The 19,048-nt window shown below is 42.0% G+C and overlaps 1 protein-coding gene across 1 annotated transcript; it reads left to right on the forward strand.

Annotated features, from left to right (window-relative positions):
• The first annotated feature begins 333 nt into the window (after positions 1–333).
• On the forward strand, positions 334–18,044 carry saraf (store-operated calcium entry-associated regulatory factor). Its single transcript, XM_060916770.1, has 6 exons — positions 334–604; positions 7,997–8,175; positions 11,886–12,321; positions 12,548–12,779; positions 14,473–14,579; positions 17,125–18,044. Exons 1-6 carry the CDS (start codon positions 544–546, stop codon positions 17,148–17,150), a joined length of 1,041 nt encoding a protein of 346 aa, XP_060772753.1. The 5' UTR covers positions 334–543; the 3' UTR covers positions 17,151–18,044.
• The last annotated feature ends 1,004 nt before the right edge of the window (positions 18,045–19,048 follow it).

Genomic DNA, 19,048 nt, shown 5'->3' on the forward strand with positions numbered 1-19,048 from the left:
ACTGTGGCAGTGGAGCATCTTCAGATCCAGTCCATGAAAATCCAAACTTTAAATAATCGTGCTCATACGTCCTTCTTTTTTTGCTTGGCCCAGACTCTGTCTCCTCACTCACTGGAGCTTTAGGTATTAAAAATCGATCCATTTTGTCTCTGGCAAAGGCGAGCTGAAGTTCGCTAAATGTCCGCAATACTAACTTATTCTGGTTTACTTTTCCTCACGTTGCGCCCTCCCTGAAGAACTCTGGCGCCCCCTAGGGGAGGCGCGCCCCACACTTTGAAAAGCCCTGGACTAAAGGCTTCACAAACTTTCAACCGCCATTTTGAACCAACAATAATAACACTTCCCGGAAGCGGAAGTAGCGCGAATGTGTCCGGTTTGTTTTCACTAACGGGTGAGAGACACGTCGTGTTTTAAATCGATTTTATATCGGCGGATTTATTTCAGGAGCGGACAGAGAGAGTGCTTGAGTTTCAGCTATCTGGAATAGTTTGAGTTGGGCGGTTTGTTTTGTTAGCTTTGTGTGTTAGCCTGTGGGCTGTAAACATGGCGCTGGCGGCTCTGTTCCTGCTCATGGCGTCTCCTCTCATCTCCTGCTGGAACGACGGTAAACTCATCTGAAATATTAATGATGAGATGTAGAAGTACAGCCGAACCGTGTGGTCATGTTTGCATCATTTTTGTGTGTGTATTCATGAGTGAGTTGCTGTGCTGTGGTGAGATTAGATTAGATTAGATTAGAGGATGGAGTGAGGGCATGGAATCAATTTTGTGCCAAAATGTTCATACAATACTTTTGAAATATCAAACAAAAATGACAAATCAAAAGAAGAAAAGTCAATTTTTTTAGACTGGCAAACAAATTATTCGTGTAATCGTGCAAAATATCAGTCTATTACTCTTCAGAAACCTTTTATTTTTGTTCCGCGTCTTTCTCAGTTTTGTTTGACGTAATTTTTGGTTGCGATTCCAGCTTTCTCGTTTGCGCTCCCTGACTTTTTGCTTGCAGTTTTGGTTACAAACTTCATGTGTGGGCGGGCTGTGCAGGAATGCATTCCCATTGGCTAACTTGTGTTTGACTGACAGCTACGCTCAGCCATTCCTAGGGTGATCATTTCCATAACACCAAAAAGGAGGACGTTATTTGGACGGGGGGTCTGGGGGCCCTCCCCCGGAACATCTTGTATTTCTATTAGATGCAATTTCCTGCATTCTAATCAATTTTAGGGTGAATAATGGCAAATCCCATCTGATTCATAGCCCTCAAATTTTTATGTAAACCATAATGGCAAGATTGAGAATGGATTATTTTTATGCAAGTCACTCAAGTTTGGTGAAATCAACATGGCAGTTTTGTAGGGTTAAAGATTATGATTGTGGGGAAAAAAGAGTAAGGTCAAAGCATTCATAGTATTTATTATAATTCATGTATTAGCTCTTAATTGGGTAGAACACACAGTATTTGTATTTATTTAAAGCATTGTGGAGTAACAAACCACTGAAATTAAACTTAAGGTGCTGAGTACCAAAAAGCACAACATTTGTAGATTCTCAAAGAACAAATAGGCAACATAACCAGCAACATTATAAAACGTTTTAAAACAGTATATCATGCTTCAGTCTTTCAGTGTCTTCAGAATTCGTAGGCGTGTGAGTGAGTGAGTGAGAGAGAGAACAGTCAGACTCTTTGAAGTAGCCTGTGCCTTTGACATGTTCATGGAGGAATTTTACTCGGATTCTGGCGGACTGTTTGACGAGTGACCGATCCATTGACGGTAAACAAGGATGGAGTGGACTTCAGTGGCGACTATGATATTGAATTTACACTTTGTTGAATTAATTCAATATCATAGTCACCGGCGGCATGGTGGTGTAGTGGTTAGCGCTGTCGCCTCACAGCAAGAAGGTCCTGGGTTCGAGCCCCGGGGCCGGCGAGGGCCTTTCTGTGTGGAGTTTGCATGTTCTCCCCGTGTCCGCGTGGGTTTCCTCCGGGTGCTCCGGTTTCCCCCACAGTCCAAAGACATGCAGGTTAGGTTAACTGGTGACTCTAAATTGACCGTAGGTGTGAATGTGAGTGTGAATGGTTGTCTGTGTCTATGTGTCAGCCCTGTGATGACCTGGCGACTTGTCCAGGGTGTACCCCGCCTTTCGCCCGTAGTCAGCTGGGATAGGCTCCAGCTTGCCTGCGACCCTGTAGAAGGATAAAGCGGCTAGAGATAATGAGATGAGATGAGATCATAGTCGCCACTGAAGTCCACTCGATCCTTGTTTACCGTCAATGGATCGGTCACTCGTCAAACAGTCCGCCAGAATCCGAGTAGGGAATGGCCGCAACAGCCTCCGGGGGAATCGCTGAGCGTAGCTGTCAGTCAAACACAAGTTAGCCAATGGGAATGCGTTCCTGGACAGCCCACCCACACGTGAAGTTTGTGCCAAAACTGCAAGCAAAAAGTCAGGGAGCGCAAACGAGAGCTGGAATCGCAACCAAAATAAATTACGCCAAACAAAACCGAGAAAGACGCGGAACAAAAATAAAAGGTTTCTGAAGAGTAATAGACTAATATTTTGCACGATTACACGAATAATTTGTTTGCCAGTCTAAAAAAATTGACTTTTTTTTCTTTTTGTGTATTTTGATTTGTCGTTTTTGTTTGATATTTCAAAAGTATTGTATGAACATTTTGGCACAAAATTGATTCCATATTAGGGTTGCCACCGTTTAGAAATGAAAATAAGGGACGCCCACCACGGCTCCTTGGGGCCATGACCACCACGGGCACAACTCCCATGGGGTGGGGTGCCCACAGCCAGGGCCGCGTTAACCCTTGCCGAGGCCCTGGGCAGACACCCCCCCCGAGGCCCCACCCCCGCCTGTTGTCAACTGCGCTCAGCAAATTCAGCCCCTCAGACGTGCCTGTCTAACTAGACACAGAAACTTAAATAATGACAGTGGCACAATTAGAAATACTATTGAACGATAAAACTTTAATTCCATCAACACCTATTTAATCGAGAAAAAGCAATGGTGAAATAGGCAATTGCATGGTGAAAAAAATCCATCAGACATCACGGTTAACAAGTCTGGTTAACTAAAGTTTAGCCTCATGAAGCCTTGGAATGAGTGAGTCAATGAACAACATGTCAAGAACATAACCTAGGCCTACAACAGTTTCTTTAGTATTCAGAACAAGAACATTCATTTGGTATATAACCGTTTGTTTTCATTTTGGAATCCAGGCGACTTTTAACTTGTGAAAACAAAGAGCAATAAGAGAGAAAAATATCTTGCTTCTCAGAAATAAATTTCAAAATGTTAGGCTATGTGAAATATTTCATCCTTTCACACACGTAATGTCCCAAACAGCAGTGGTACACAGCTTTGCACATTCAGTTTGACAGCCATGGGTCAACTTACAAGGGCACTTTCCTACTTTTCTGGAAAGCGGTCATTAATTAAATCCTTGAACTCAAGCTGGCGTAGCGTGTGAAGACATGGTGGACAGTGATCATATTGACAGTGACGGGTGATTTATGCGACGGGACAAGGTGGGCTTCCTTACGGGTGGCGAAATGCATCAAAAATGTTATCAGTATGATAAATTTCTGAAAATATCATTTCATATTTTCCGATCTCGCTACCTCCGAGGCCCCGGGCAGCTGCCCATGAAGTAGGGTATTAGGCAGAAAAAGAAATTTACCAGTCAAAAATAATATTTTATATAATCCTGATAAGCGCCGCAGGTGCGAAGACGAGCGCCGCAGGCGCGAAGTCCCTCTAGGGGGGTCTGGGGGCATGCCCCCCCAGAAAATTTTTGAAATTTAGACTTCATTTCCTGCATTCTAGGACATTTTCAGGGTGAAATGGCGTGTAATTTTTGATCAGAAATATTGCATATTTTTACTTTGTATTTTTTTCAGTTTCACTCCTGAATGTATCAGATGTATGTATGGTGTTTGATTTGGTAACAAAAGTGAAAAGAAAATAAACAACAATGAATTGTATATAATCTTTTGATCTAGTTACAGTATTTAATAAAAAAAAAAAACCCAACAGTATTCTATTTTACCATACCCCAATGAAACCCCCTTGTTAATCAATGTATCACACATACCTTTTCTGTCTTTTTGTGGAAAAACGAATCAGTTTTTGTCACATTCAATTTGGGGCGTTTGTTGGGATTCATCTTGATCCAGAAGAGTGAGTCAGCAAAAAAAAATGCGGTTCTCCCGCCAAGAAAGAGGAAACTACAACGCAGGGTGTTTGGCAATTTTCGACCAATCAGAATTCGCGATTTATTCAGTCCGCATGTTACAAGATTCAGTGCGGGCCAAAATGGCGGAAACGATGAAATATTCTGATTTTTCATTTCAAGTTTTCAGTATTTTTCGTATTAAACTGTGTTTCTTACGATTTGTAAATGATGGCGGAACCACACACGGACTGGCCATCAGGAGTAGCGGGAGTTTTCCCAGTGGGCCGGTGGTTCAGGCCCTGTCCACACGGCAACGGATTCGGGTGACTCCGATACAATTGCTTATCGTTTAGGCCTGGCGTCCACACGGCACCGGCGTTTTGGGTGCCCAAAACGCAATCTTTTTGAGAACGGGTCCCAGAGTGGAAAGATCTGGCAACGTTGCCGTTGTGAAGTCGTCTGGACGAGTAAAACGGATTTGTTTACGATGACGTCACAACCACATGACTGTGAGTGCTTCACGCTGGGTAGAAGTGTAACGAATATCACCAGGAAAAAGCCTTACAGAGCACTAGTGAGAGTGAAACACGAGCTTGGATATTATTATTATTATTATTATTATTATTATTATTATGTTCAGTGTTAGTTCACAGTAGTAATGCAAGAAGCAGAATAGTGACAGTAATAGTGAAGCAAAAACATGCAATTGTACAAACACTGCAGCTCTACAGCAAAATATTCATTTATAAAATGGTCTGATTCTTAACACCAGTAGTGCCAATGATCTCATTGCGATGCGATGCGAGTTGTCAAGAAATCCTATAACTTGGTTCATGAAACGCGCTTACAAAATATTTTCACTGTGAATATTTATTGTGTAATGCCTGGTGCAAAGTGAGAGAGAGAGAATAGCCCTTAGGGCAGAGTCAATCCCGCCAGCAAAAATAAGGGGGAAAAAGGAGCGATCTCACCTCTTCAGATGATGGTTTAAGTCCTACAATACATTCCTCAAAAAAGGGCGTAGAAAAGCAAATTAATCCATCAACGTGTATCATTCAATTTATTCCGGACAATTAAAGACGCCGCCTTCCGCGTACGTCATCCTCGTCGCCATTTTGGAAAGGTCAAAGCGGTGAATAAAGATTAGCTGCGTTTAACTGTACCAACAGGTTTACCGTCCAAAGGAGATCACATGGGATTACCTTTCACAGGTGAGAAACAGCAAATTAATCCATCAACGTGTAGTATTCAATTTATTCCGGACAATTAAAGACGCCGCCTTCCGCGTACGTCATCCTCGCCGCCATATTGGAAAGGTCAAAGCGGAGAATAAAGATTAGCTGCGTTTAACTGTACCAACAGGTTTACCGTCCAAACGAGATCACATGGGATTACCTTTCACAGGTGAGACTGGAAAAATACTTTTCATTGTATTTGGTCATTATAATGTAATTTTACGAACAGATTTTCCTGACTTTGTGGCTAATATGAAGTCTCGCGCATAATAGTTTATGCGCATGCGTCCTTACTTCTATTCCCATACGAAAAAGAACAGTGAAGAACTTATAAGAGTTTACCACTGTCTTAGTAGTAAATCCTTATAAATATAAGGATAAATCCTTATAAGGATTTATAAATAAATATATATGCCATGTATGATTTACTCCTGAAAGTGGCCCATTTTGCATTTTCCTCATACAAATTTTTTATGAAAATCTAGTATGTATGAAGTGAACATTGTGCATGGTTTTTACAGATAATGTGTATGATGAATTACACCGTCTTTGTATGCTTCATGTAATGTTTGTAGTTTTAAATTATATTTTACAGTTTAAAATGTATATGCCTTTTATATGTAAATCCACATATGTTTGTGTTGGATTTACATATAAAAGGCATATACATTTTAAACTGTAAAATATAATTTAAAACTACAAACATTACATGAAGCATACAAAGACGGTGTAATTCATCATACACATTATCTGTAAAAACCATGCACAATGTTCACTTCATACATACTAGATTTTCATAAAAAATTTGTATGAGGAAAATGCAAAATGGGCCACTTTCAGGAGTAAATCATACATGGCATATATATTTATTTATATTTATAAGGATTTACTACTAAGACAGTGGTAAACTCTTATAAGTTCTTTACTGTTCTTTTTCGTATGGGTTGTTCTGGTGTGTCCGAAGGGACCGTCTTACAGCGCCCCTAGAGGTGTGGCATGTGTATTGCATCGTTTTCAGCAAGCGTTGCGTTGCCATATGGACCTGATTTCTACTGATCGTTGCCCATTTGGAGGCGATATTTTTTTTAAATAACATCACGTTGCCGTTGTCGTGTGGATGTGGCCTCAGTGTGGGCCAGCGGAGAAAAAAAAAAAACAGTTGCGCGCTGGCCTTTAATATGATAAGCAATGTTAACAGTTTCTTTAACAAACTGTTAACATTGCTTATCATATTAAAGGCCAGCGCGCAACTGTAATAAGCAATGTTAACAGTTTGTTAAAGAAACTGTTAACATTGCTTATCATATTAAAGGCCAGCGCGCAACTGTTTTTTTTTTTTTCTCCGCTGGCCCACACTGAACCACCGGCCCACTGGGAAAACTCCCGCTACTCCCGATGGCCAGTCCGTGTGTGGGCGGAACATAACTGGATTTATCGGATGACATGTGGGAGTATTCATGTGCGAAAATTTTCGGCATTATCGTCCGTTTCAGTATCCGTCTGTGTGTATACTTGCCCGTTGAAATCGGCAATTGCCCGTCAAATTTACGGGTGGACGGGTCTCTGCCTAATACCTTACCATGAAGCCCATTAGGATAACGCGTCCTTGCCCGGAGCAGTGGTATGTTTTATTTTGTAGGTGTTTTTAGTAAAGGGGTGATCAAGAAAGCAATTACTCATACTTAAAGCTTGAAATGCTTTATTGCCAATGCTGTAAAAAATGTATAATGTACAAGTGGGCAACAATGAACCTTTAAAATCTAATCTAAATATATTGAGAACTTATCACTGTAAATGTAAGTGCATAACTGTTCTTGGTGTAGGAACTCTTTGTGAACCTTGGGGACATTTTTACTTAGAGAGGAAAAAAGAGAACAAAAAACAAACATGTACCGTATGTCTGCTTATTCAAGAATGCAGAAAACAAGAAAGTGCAAAATATTACTCCTTCCCTCAACAGTCCTGAGTTCATGCAGCCAAGGACATGCCTCTTCCCACTCACGTCTGTATTTTTGTAAGCATTTATGCTTTTGAGGACATGGTGGAGTCCCGGGTGCAGCAGACATTTTTAAAAGGCCGGGTTTTTTGAGCAGCGCCGGTGTGTTGTCTGTTGCAGCCGTGACAGCGCCACATGCAGTGCCGCAGGCAGCCAGGCACAGACGCACAGAGCGGGACACAGAGTGGAGGGGTTTGTGTCCTGGGTAGATCCCGCAACGGAGTATTTCCTGTTTTATTTTGTTCATTATTGTTAGATTTAGTGTTGATATGTGTGAGACAGACATGTGTATTGGACATTTATGAAAATACGGAACAAATCGCGTCCCGTATCGGTTCAATACGGGACACAAGATTTAATTGCCAAATAAAGAACGATTCCGTATTTTACGGGACGGGTGGCAACCCTAGATGGAGTAGTGTGTAAAATAAAACTGATGCATTTCATGACTGTTTAAGTTTAAAATGTATGACAGGTTAAATGTTTGAATCAAAACCAGACTGATTTTAGTGTCACACTAACACTTTGGATACCCAAATTTATTTATTTATTTATTTCTGTCTGTCTGTGTAAAGGAGCCGTGTTACTCCATGATGTCCAGGTCCTGACTCTATACAAGGGTCGATACACGACGGCTCGCCGCTCCAGTCCTGTTCCTCAGCTCCAGTGTGTGGGAGGGTCAGCAGGCTGCTCCTCCTTCGTCCCTGAAGTGGTCCAGTGTCAGAATAAAGGCTGGGACGGTGTGGACGTCCAGGTGCGTGTCTGCGCTCGATGCAACAGGAAGAATGGTTCACCTGAACGCTGACCGCGCCAGTCCTGAGCCATGTCTCAAATCATATACCTCACATCCTTGCAGCAGTCAGGGCCGTAGCCAGCATTTTAAAACCACCGAGGTCCGTGATGTGCACGCAAAGCGCGCGATGAAAAATTTGACATATTTAAATGAGAGGGGTGAATTGCACATGACACGAGATCTCATCTCGTATCATCTCCAGCCGCTTTATCCTGTTCTACAGGGTCGCAGGCAAGCTGGAGCCTATCCCAGCTGACTACGGGTGAAAGGCGGGGTACACCCTGGACAAGTCGCCAGGTCATCACAGGGCTGACACATAGACACAGACAACCATTCACACTCACATTCACACCTACGGTCAATTTAGAGTCACCAGTTAACCTAACCTGCATGTCTTTGGACTGTGGGGGAAACCGGAGCACCCGGAGGAAACCCACGCGGACACGGGGAGAACATGCAAACTCCACACAGAAAGGCCCTCGCCGGCCCCGGGGCTCGAACCCGGACCTTCTTGCTGTGAGGCGACAGCGCTAACCACTACACCACCATGCCGCCTCCTTTAGATGAATTCATCTCATCTCATTATCTCTAGCCGCTTTATCCTGTTCTACAGGGTCGCAGGCAAGCTGGAGCCTATCCCAGCTGACTACGGGATAGTCTATGGACAAGTCGCCAGGTCATCACAGGGCTGACACATAGACACAGACAACCATTCACACTCATGTTTAGGGTTGCAAAATTCCCGGGAATTTTCAGAGTGGAAAATTTCCATGGAAATTTTGGGAATTAACGGGAATTTGGGGGAACTTTCGGGAATTTTCAAAACCAACTTTACTTAAAAAGTGATACAAAAAAATAAGGTCCTTTATTCAGATTCGGATATTTCTCTGGGTCTCTGTTCTGTTCAAAAGAACATACAAGCAAAAACTAATTAAACAACTGAGAAAATGAATAACCACCAAATGTTTTACAAAAACAATACGGGTTTCCCTGGTACATGTATAATGAATTAAACAATAACCTTAGACTTTGAGAACTTCTCTTCAAAAGCAACTTTAACTCTACTTATGATTTTGAAGACTGCTTCCTGTAACTTTTTTGTTTACTAATTATACTTCAACAACTTGAATTCCTTTTTCATTTTGCAACTGGTTTGTAAACCATATCCTGTCAAGTAATTTGCTTGCAAATTATCGGATTAGAAGTAACGATTAGGGTTAATAACAATGATTGTTTTAATAGCATTGTTATTAAACAATGACATTAAACAGCCTCGCTCCAGATTCAAATAAAAAAGTGTCACTAATATATTTTACAAGCAGCAAAACTTATTTCAAGACTACTAGTAATTAGAAATGTTAAATTTTACATTTTTTAAATATTCCTTGTTATTTTATGACGTGATACCTTTGTGATTAAATCTGTAGATAAATCTTCAAGTTTTGTAAAATTTTGTAATAAAAATGGTCAAAATTGAGTTTTTGCAAGATTTTTAGAAATCACGACTTGTCATGCAATGAGTTAGATTTCCAGTCAATTCTTACCAAAGGGTACTGTTATTATATTAAATGTTATATTTAGCATCTTGGAATTTCCCACAAAATGTAAGAGTGGCAAGATGCTTTATTTGAAGAAAAATCTGTAATTGAGATTGAGAATAGTAATTTTTCACTGAAAAATCTGAATATAATACTAATATTGAAAAACTAAAAGCCTTTTATTAATTGGCCTTTAGCAATATGTCCTATTCTTAATTAGCACAAAACAGTACATAATTGAAAGAAAGGCTTAACATGGGTTTTCATTTGTTTTTCTGGGTGATGAAATGTTTTAAAATGTTTAAAACTTAATAAATGCCAAAACTGAAAATTCCCGGGCCCTTCAAAATTCCTGGAAACTTTCCACCCCTTTGCAACCCTACTCACATTCACACCTACGGTCAATTTAGAGCCACCAGTTAACCTAACCTGCATGTCTTTGGACTGTGGGGGAAACCGGAGCACCCGGAGGAAACCCACGCGGACACAGGGAGAACATGCAAACTCCGCACAGAAAGGCCCTCGCCGGCCACGGGGCTCGAACCCGGACCTTCTTGCTGTGAGGTGACAGCGCTAACCACTACACCACCGTGCCGCCACACAAGAGATCTATTCCTGAAATTACTTTTAATGGTGTTTGAACTGAATATCATCAGTTTTGAAAAAAAAAAAAATCATGTATGTGGCAAGAGTAAGAATAATTTAAGCTTGTTTAATGGTTTGATCTGGCCCAAGCAATGAGGATAAAAGATACCCTAACCATGTAGCCTATGGAACTAAGATACATTAACAGGGTTTTTTCTAGGAAAATTTAGTATGAGGGCGCTCACCATGGCGAAGGAGCGAAGCGGGGGGGAGATGGTGCCGGTTGTCCCCCCCGCCTTGCAAAGCCTTTGAAAAATGCTCCAATGGGACATTCTGAGGCTATCTGAGAGGGAAATTGTAACAAATTGTCTGTCAACATTGAAAAAGAAAGAAGTAATCTTCTGCCCCGGACGGTCTTTGGCTTTCTTCCGCTTCGTGCCGTGGGATGACATCTTTAAATGCCCAAGTGTCAACAAAAACAACTCGCGAACTACTTCTGTCAAAAGCTCCCGCGCCGCTGGGTGAAAGGTCATTCAGTCTCGAGAAATCTCGCTCTGCAAGTCAGCTGACCTTGTGTGTAACCCATGTCAAATCTCACGAGAGCAGCCGCGACAAGTAAACAACTAAACAACATGGCGCCTCAGTCTGGAAAACGCCGATTTGGATTGCTTGTGCACCGTCTGGCGGTGTATCTACTATGATTGGAATATTTTTGGAGCGATTATAACGTATTTGATGATCAGATACATTGTCACGTAGTGTTGCTGGGATGTTTTCACAGAGTCGGTAAGGGGGCGCACGCCGAGAGTAAGAGGGCGCAGCGCCCCTGTTCCCCCGTTTAGACGAAAGCCTGCATTAACAATCTGGCATCTGTTACACCTACACAAAAAAAAAAATTCTGGGGGGAAAAAAAAAAATCAGTATACACCACCATGTTTGAATAAAGAGTAGGGGTAACAGCTTCATGAAAATGCGCTGATTGTTACCATGAAAAAAACCGTGTCTACTGCACTGTGTTCACTCCCCTGAGTCGCGCACTCATTTGTTTCTGTGTTCTTGGTCTCAGAGCCGCACGCACGAAACAGACACAACGTTTAACATAATTAACAATGCACTTTTTACAGAGAAGTTTTAATGTTATTCTTTTTTTTTTTTTTTTATCCAGTTGAATATTTAGTGTACAAATGTATTTTCAGCTCTTAAAAATAACCGAGGTCCGGACCTCGGTGGCCTCATAGCTGGCTACGGCGATGGTAGTAGTGAACGGGCCATGTCACATCAACGCATTGTTCATTTGTTTTCCTGTAACAGCATGCCTTGTTGTGTTTAATTTGGTTTTTCTTTCTTTAGATCTTATTTAACAGATGGTTACCTGTTTGTCTGGAACCAAAAAAAAAAAAGCTAAATGTAGCATCCCGGAAGGTTTTGTTTAAAACCTTTACAGTTTTGCAGGAAAATGAGTCAAGTTTTTATGAAACTGTCTCTGACCTTTCTCTCTCTCTCTGTGTGTGTGTGTGTGTGTGTGTGTGTGTGTGTGTGTGTGTGTAGTGGGAGTGTAAGGCTGATATGGATAACTGGTACCGTTTTGGAAAGGTGGAGGTGTCCTGTGAAGGCTACAACAGCCCTGATGACCCGTATATATTGAGGGGCTCATGTGGTCTTGAGTACACGTTGGAGCTCACAGCTGAGGGCCGGCAGAACCGGGGCTCATCCCGATTCTCTGACTTCACCTCCGGGTTCTTCCAGGGAAAGCAGCAGCACGGAAGCAGCCAGCATTTCCCGAGCGACCTTTTGGCCGAGGGTTCAGGCAGCATGGTGGTCATCGCGTTCTTCCTGCTGCTCGCCTTCGCTGTTTATAAGATGTTCCTTTGTGACTCTAGTCGTGGTTCCCGTGGAGATGGGTACAGAGGAAACCAAGGTCCTGATGGAAACGGCTACAGTAACATGGGTCCACCTCCTCCTGGGTTTAGGTCTGAATACACAGGTATGGACTGGGAACTGATCCAATTACCAAATGCAATTCCAACTTCAACCAATCAGATTTCAGCCCCACCCACAGTGCCACAGTAACCAATCACTGTAGTCTCCACCCACTGTCCCTGTAACGAATCAGACTGTAGTCCCTGCCCACAGTGTCTCTGGAACTAATTATATTACAGTCCTGCCCACTATACGGTTCCATTATAATGAAGATCATATCTGTGTTTCAGATTCTCCGCCGGGATACGGCTTTGCAGATTCATACAGCGGACCTCACACCAACAACTGTGGGGGAGATGGACTGGGAGGCGGACTCGGTGGACTGGGAGGCGGACTCGGTGGACTGGGAGGCGGACTTGGTGGACTGGGAGGCGGACTAGGGGGCAGAAACAGAGGCGGAGGTGGATTCTGGTCTGGAATGGGAACAGGAGGATTGCTGGGATATCTGTTCGGCTCTCATACGTTAGTGCAGCGCACTGATATGCTTATTATATACTGTACACTACTTGGGGCTAACTAGAATGAGTGCACTGTGTAGGGCTGATGGACTTCTGGTCCTTTTCTATTTCAGTGAGAACATCTGGAGTAGTGATAAGATTGTGGTGTGTTTATCATAAACATGGTTTTTCTAATAATCCAGGGATGAGAATTTTCCGCCGATTGGCCGATTTCCGACTCTTTCAGACCAAAATGATCGTTTTTGAGATCGATGTAAATCCGTTGAGAAATTTTTTTTTTTTTTTTTGGGGGGGGGGGTTATGATTAGCGATCTGTGGTCACCTTATAACGCAGACATCCCAAGTCTCCCGGAAGTTCTGGGAGTCTCCTGCATATTGATAGAAGCGAGCAAGAGCGTGCGCGCGTAACATTAAGGTCTGCATCACGCATCTTAGAATGTGCGCGCACGAGGGGGTGCGCGAGGGAGACTGTGTGCAGTGTTGCCAGATACTGCTGACGTTTTCCAGCCCAAAATATGTTCAAAACCCGCCAAAATGCACTTAAAACCACCCAATCTGGCAACACTGCCTGTGTGCCTGTTCTTGTAGCACATGCCAGGCAAAGAGCATCTTGATTGGGTTACTCAGCAAAATAAGCCAATCAGCTTTCAGTGTGGGCGGGCTTTTATCTCTTTTCTCGAGGACCAGAGTTTTCAGTTGTATTGAGTCAGTGCAGCCTACAGGATCGGCATGGCAGAGAGAGAGCGCGCGCCCCAAAAATATATATCGATTACATGTCATATATAAGTGTGTATCTTTTATAAATGGGGTTGGGGAGAATCATAGTATCATATCTATATTTCTGATAACATTTTAGGTATGATACCGTGTATAACTCTCCTACTTATTGCTCATTTCATGGGGGGGAATTGCTGGCGTGCGCTGCGCGGGAGCATCTGCCCAAATTTTTTTAGGCCGAGATGAACTTATAGTTTTTGATTTAAAAAAAAATTTCCAATTTGTAATGCCCATTGTACATGCCTGTTCTTTAATTCAAAATCACCATCTCAATCTTCAGATTGACCATATGGTATCTGTATTACATTACACAACATCCTGTCCAGATAAAACCTCATTAGTCCACACAGCAGTTGAAAGGGAAGTGATGAGTGATGTTGAATGTTGCCTGCTTAATATGCAAGACCTCCTGCTACCATGATAAGATCAGAAAAAAGCTTCAGAGAATTATATGACAGAACTTTTTTCTGGTTTGCACTTCATTGTAAAGGATTAGAGTATTCAAAGACATGAATAGCAAAAATGCAGAAATATAATACTGTAGAGCTCGTTTATATTAAAAGGTGCATTTATTTATTTTTTTTTAAATCATCAAATGTGAATTGATTTAAAAACAAGTCTCTTGTACCATATTAATCATTTTCACCTGGTAGTCCACCAAGAAGGGGAATTTATTTCCAAATACATTGCAAATTTTTGCTGATAAAATTAATGGTTTTGGGGTTAAAAAAAAAAAACAAGCCAAAAATCATTAGCCCCATGGGCCCCGCCCCGGTTTTTTCAGACTTTTAAAATATTTTTCATTCTCATCCCTGAATAGTCACAGTTCTAATGGAGAGATAAGGAGTGTCATGTACACACAAACTGTATTAAACACTGCTGTTTCTCTCTCTCTCTCTCCCTGTGTACGGTGGTGTTAGTGGTAGGCGTGGTCCTCCTGTGAGCCCTTATGGATCGCCACATTACAACACCAACAACCACACCAGCACCAACACCAACACCAGCTCAGGGACTCGCACTGCTTCAGGTAAACTCCACATCACCTGTTAACTGGACTCCTTCATGATGATTTATTGACATGTTTCAGCTGTTAATTATTAATAATGAGCAAATTAGTGATGTCAACTGCAGCAAAGCTGAAAAGCCATTACTGAGGTGAGGGTGGAGGAAAGTAGCCTGGGCCCGCCCATCCTAAGCGTGACGCAACACAAGGGCCTGTTGCGAGCTTAGTCTGGCCAGGCAAGCTATCTCCAGCTCTTCCAAGCTCCGGAAAAATCGGGAGCCAATCAACTTTGAGCATCTCCAACGGCCCTGGGTAGAGGCGTGTTCAAGGCACTGACGTAGTAGAACTGCGACCGGAAGCCATAGATTGTTTACAGAATCTATGCCGGAAGCGCTTCATTCACGCTTCCGCATCTACAGTGGTGCTTGAAAGTTTGTTAACCCTTTAGAATTTTCTATATTTCTGCATAAATATGACCTAAAACATCATCAGATTTTCACACAAGTCCTAAAAGGAGATAAAGAGAACCCAGTTAAACAAATGAGACAAAAATATTATACTTGGTCATTTATTTATTGAGGAAAATGATCCAATATTACATATCTGTGAGTGGCAAAAGTATGTGAACCTCTAGGATTAGCAGTTAATTTGAAGGTGAAATTAGAATCAGGTGTTTTCAATTAATGGGATGAAAATCAGGTGTGAGTGGGCACCCTGTTTTATTTAAAGAACTGGGAGCTATCAAAGTCTGATCTTCACAACACATGTTTGTGGAAGTGTATCATAGCACAAACAAAGGAGATTTCTGAGGACCTCAGAAAAAGCGTTGTTGATGCTCATCAGGCTGGAAAAGGTTACAAAACCATCTCTAAAGAGTTTGGACTCCACCAATCCACAGTCAGACAGATTGTGTACAAATGGAGGAAATTCAAGACCATTGTTACCCTCCCCAGGAGTGGTCGACCAACAAAGATCACTCCAAGAGCAAGGCGTGTAATAGTCGGCAAGGTCACAAAGGACCTCAGGATAACTTTTAAGCAACTGAAGGCCTCTCTCACATTGGCTAATGTTCATGAGTCCACCATCAGGAGAACACTGAACAACAATAGTGTGCATAGCAGAGCTGCAAGGAGAAAACCACTGCTCTCCAAAAAGATCATTGCTGCTCGTCTGCAGTTTGCGAAAGATCACGTGGACAAGCCAGAAGGCTATTGGAAAAATGTTTTGTGGATGGATGAGACCAAAATAGAACTTTTCGGTTTAAATGAGAAGCATTATGTTTGAAGAAAGGAAAACACTGCATTCCAGCATAAGAACCTTATCCCATCTGTGAAACGTGGTAGTAGTAGTATCAAGGTTTGGGTCTGTTTTGCTGCATCTGGGCCAGGACGGCTTGCCATCATTGATGGAACAATGAATTCTGACTTATATCGGTGAATTCTAAAGGAAAATGTCAGGACATCTGTCCATGAACTGAATCTGAAGAGAAGGTGGGTCATGCAGTAAGACAACAACCCTAAGCACACAAGTCGTTCTACCAAAGAATGGTTAAAGAAGAATAAAGTTAATGTGTTGGAATGGCCAAGTCAAAGTCCTGACCTTAATCCAATCGAAATGTTGTGGAAGGACCTGAAGCGAGCAGTTCATGTGAGGAAACCCACCAACATCCCAGAGTTGAAGCTGTTCTGTACGGAGGAATGGGCTAAAATTCCTCCAAGCCAGTGTGCAGGACTGATCAACAGTTACTGGAAATGTTTAGTTGCAGTTATTGCTGCACAAGGGGGTCACACCAGATATTGAAAGCCAAGGTTCACATACTTTTGCCACTCACAGATATGTAATATTGGATCATTTTCCTCAATAAATAAATGAGCAAGTATAATATTTTTGTCTCATTTGTTTAACTGGGTTCTCTTTATCTACTTTTAGGACTTGTGTGAAAATCTGATGATGTTTTAGGTCATATTTATGCAGAAATATGGAAAATTCTAAAGGGTTCACAAACTTTCAAGCACCACTGTATTACGCATAGATGCTGTATTGAAAGCATTCAACAGGAAGTTCTCATTGAAAACGGAGCAAAGAGCAGCCCTGGAGGTATTTATTGAAAGGAAGGACGTTTTCGCCTTGCTCCCGACTGGCTTCAGTAAGAGTTTAATCTACCAGTTAGCCCCGCTGGTAGCCAAATCAGTGGGGCTCAGCGAGAATCCTATCGTCGCGTCACATACATCAGAGGAAAGAGTGATGCGATTGGTTTAAGCTTCGTCACAGCCTTTTCTGGCTTCAACCAGTAGCAAACTGAGGCATTTCAGGGAGGCGGGTCAACCACGGGCTCTGGGAAACGGTTGGGCTTAATATCTTGGCCAGACCAAATGCTCGCAGAGCTTTGAAGTCGCGTTAGCCAGGCTAGGAGGAAAGCGCTTTCTGCCCTCTTCCACATACAGTACATGATGCCCGTAATCGGCTGGTGTCACTGTGATTGACAGGAGAGACAGTACGCCCCTCCCATCAAAAGAGCCTCTAATGCTCCGTTTAACCACAGATCAAAATACTTTTGTGATTGTTGCAGGTTTCGGCGGAACAAAGAGAAGATAAACAGCGCTGGATACGAGGTGACTGATGACCTCATAAAGCATTGCAAAAGACGTTCATGGAGTTTGCTGTGAATGAGTGTTGTCTAGAAAAACTATCTGTAACCACACTGGTGGGGGAAAAGCTTTTTTTTTTTTTAAATAAATTTAATCTGCTCTGTGCACCATGCTTGATGTGAGAGAGATTTTCAGGAAGTGTGTGTATAACCTGCTCCTCCTTTTGTATGAATTTTAATACTTTTTCAGAAAACCTCTGTAGATATTGAGCTGCACTGTTTCTTGTTTCGCACCTGGTCCATTTTCAGCACCGCATTTTAAAAGAAACAGAACCGGCCAGGTTCATTCTGTAACACTAGTTATTGCGATCTTGAGTATTTCAACATCCTTCACAACTTCTAGTGAATCTCTTCATCCAGTTGTGTCTATAATTAATGCTGCCGTCATGCGCTAGTCGGATGTCAGAATTACGAGTATGTAATGTTCAAGTGCTTTGTTTTTGGAGTGAAATGAAAAACGGCGGACGCAAGAGTCCGTCTTGACTTTTTTTTTATTTTTGGAAATCCTTTTTTTTTTTATTGCATTGAATATTATTGTTCTAGATCAAGTAAAGTGCATGCAGATTACAGATCAAATTATTTACACAAGCTAACGATAATTATATTGCTAAAAATAATCAATTGTGTACCATCTACAAATGAAGCTCTCCTCTTTTTCATCCTGTTGGACGTTTAAAGGTTGAAGGTCATCCCAACTCGGGTATCAAAATTGTTTCCAAAGTTCCTACGTGAATTTATGAGTTGAGGGTGATTTCATGTGACTGTATGTGAAAGCAGCATGAATACTAGCTCTTTGCTCTGGACAGTTAATACATAAATAAAGATTATTTTTGTAGAAATTACTTTTTGTATTGTTGCTTTTTTTTAAGTATTCACACCAGCTGCTTGTAACAGGACAGCATAATCATTTCTTGTTCATCAGTGAACCTTTTCATATCAGAACACAGCACGTGATATTTAACAACTGTGTGTTAGCTTGGAAATAAATTGTGTGGGTTTTTTTTTTTTGAGTATGTAATGTGGGTGGCACGGTGGTGTAGTGGTTAGCGCTGTCACCTCACAGCAAGAAGGTTCGGGTTCGAGCCCCGTGGCCGGCGAGGGCCTTTCTGTGCGGAGTTTGCATGTTCTCCCCGTGTCCGTGTGGGTTTCCTCCGGGTGCTCCGGTTTCCCCCACAGTCCAAAGACATGCAGGTTAGGTTAACTGGTGACTCTAAATTGACCGTAGGTGTGAATGTGGGTGTGAATGGTTGTCTGTGTCTATGTGTCAGCCCTGTGATGACCTGGCGACTTGTCCAGGGTGTACCCCGCCTTTCGCCCATAGTCAGCTGGGATAGGCTCCAGCTTGCCTGTGACCCTGTAGAAGGATAAAGCGGCTAGAGATAATGTGATGAGATATTGATAATTTGAATTATAGTAATGAAGTTAAAGTGCCATTCCACCATTGGCTGTATTCTTTGGCATAAAATACAATATATTTTATGACAACATGACTAGACAGAGAAATCTTTTAGCTTCAAAATGATATATCAAACATATTTTTTTTGACGACAAGTATATTAATTTTGCGACCAAAGTCACCTACCCTTTTAATTTCCGCGCGGTAGTGAAACGTGATGTCATCGGCAGGTTCCCCTTCTTGTGTACCACGTGTCGGTCTATTTTTAGACCAGGAAACCCCCAAAGTGAGAGAGCCATTTCTCCTCGTATATGGGGGCCAAAAAAATTGCGAAAAATTTTGAGTTAATCTTTCAGTTAGCTAGATTTATTGGTATTAGCTAGATTTATTGGAATTATTTTTATCGCGTTCTATCCGCCATTGCTGATATGTGCCACGTCACATGGTACA

This window comes from Neoarius graeffei, chromosome 3 (assembly GCF_027579695.1).
Source record: "Neoarius graeffei isolate fNeoGra1 chromosome 3, fNeoGra1.pri, whole genome shotgun sequence".
Taxonomy (NCBI): domain Eukaryota; kingdom Metazoa; phylum Chordata; class Actinopteri; order Siluriformes; family Ariidae; genus Neoarius; species Neoarius graeffei.

Excerpts from the sequence above, each read along its gene's own strand:
- saraf (XM_060916770.1), top strand. The coding sequence starts at position 544 with ATGGCGCTGGCGGCTCTGTTCCTGCTCATGGCGTCTCCTCTCATCTCC. Across the intron at positions 605-7,996 it reads CATCTCCTGCTGGAACGACG|GAGCCGTGTTACTCCATGAT; the intron begins GTAAACTCATCT and ends GTCTGTGTAAAG. Across the intron at positions 12,780-14,472 it reads TATCTGTTCGGCTCTCATAC|TGGTAGGCGTGGTCCTCCTG; the intron begins GTTAGTGCAGCG and ends CGGTGGTGTTAG.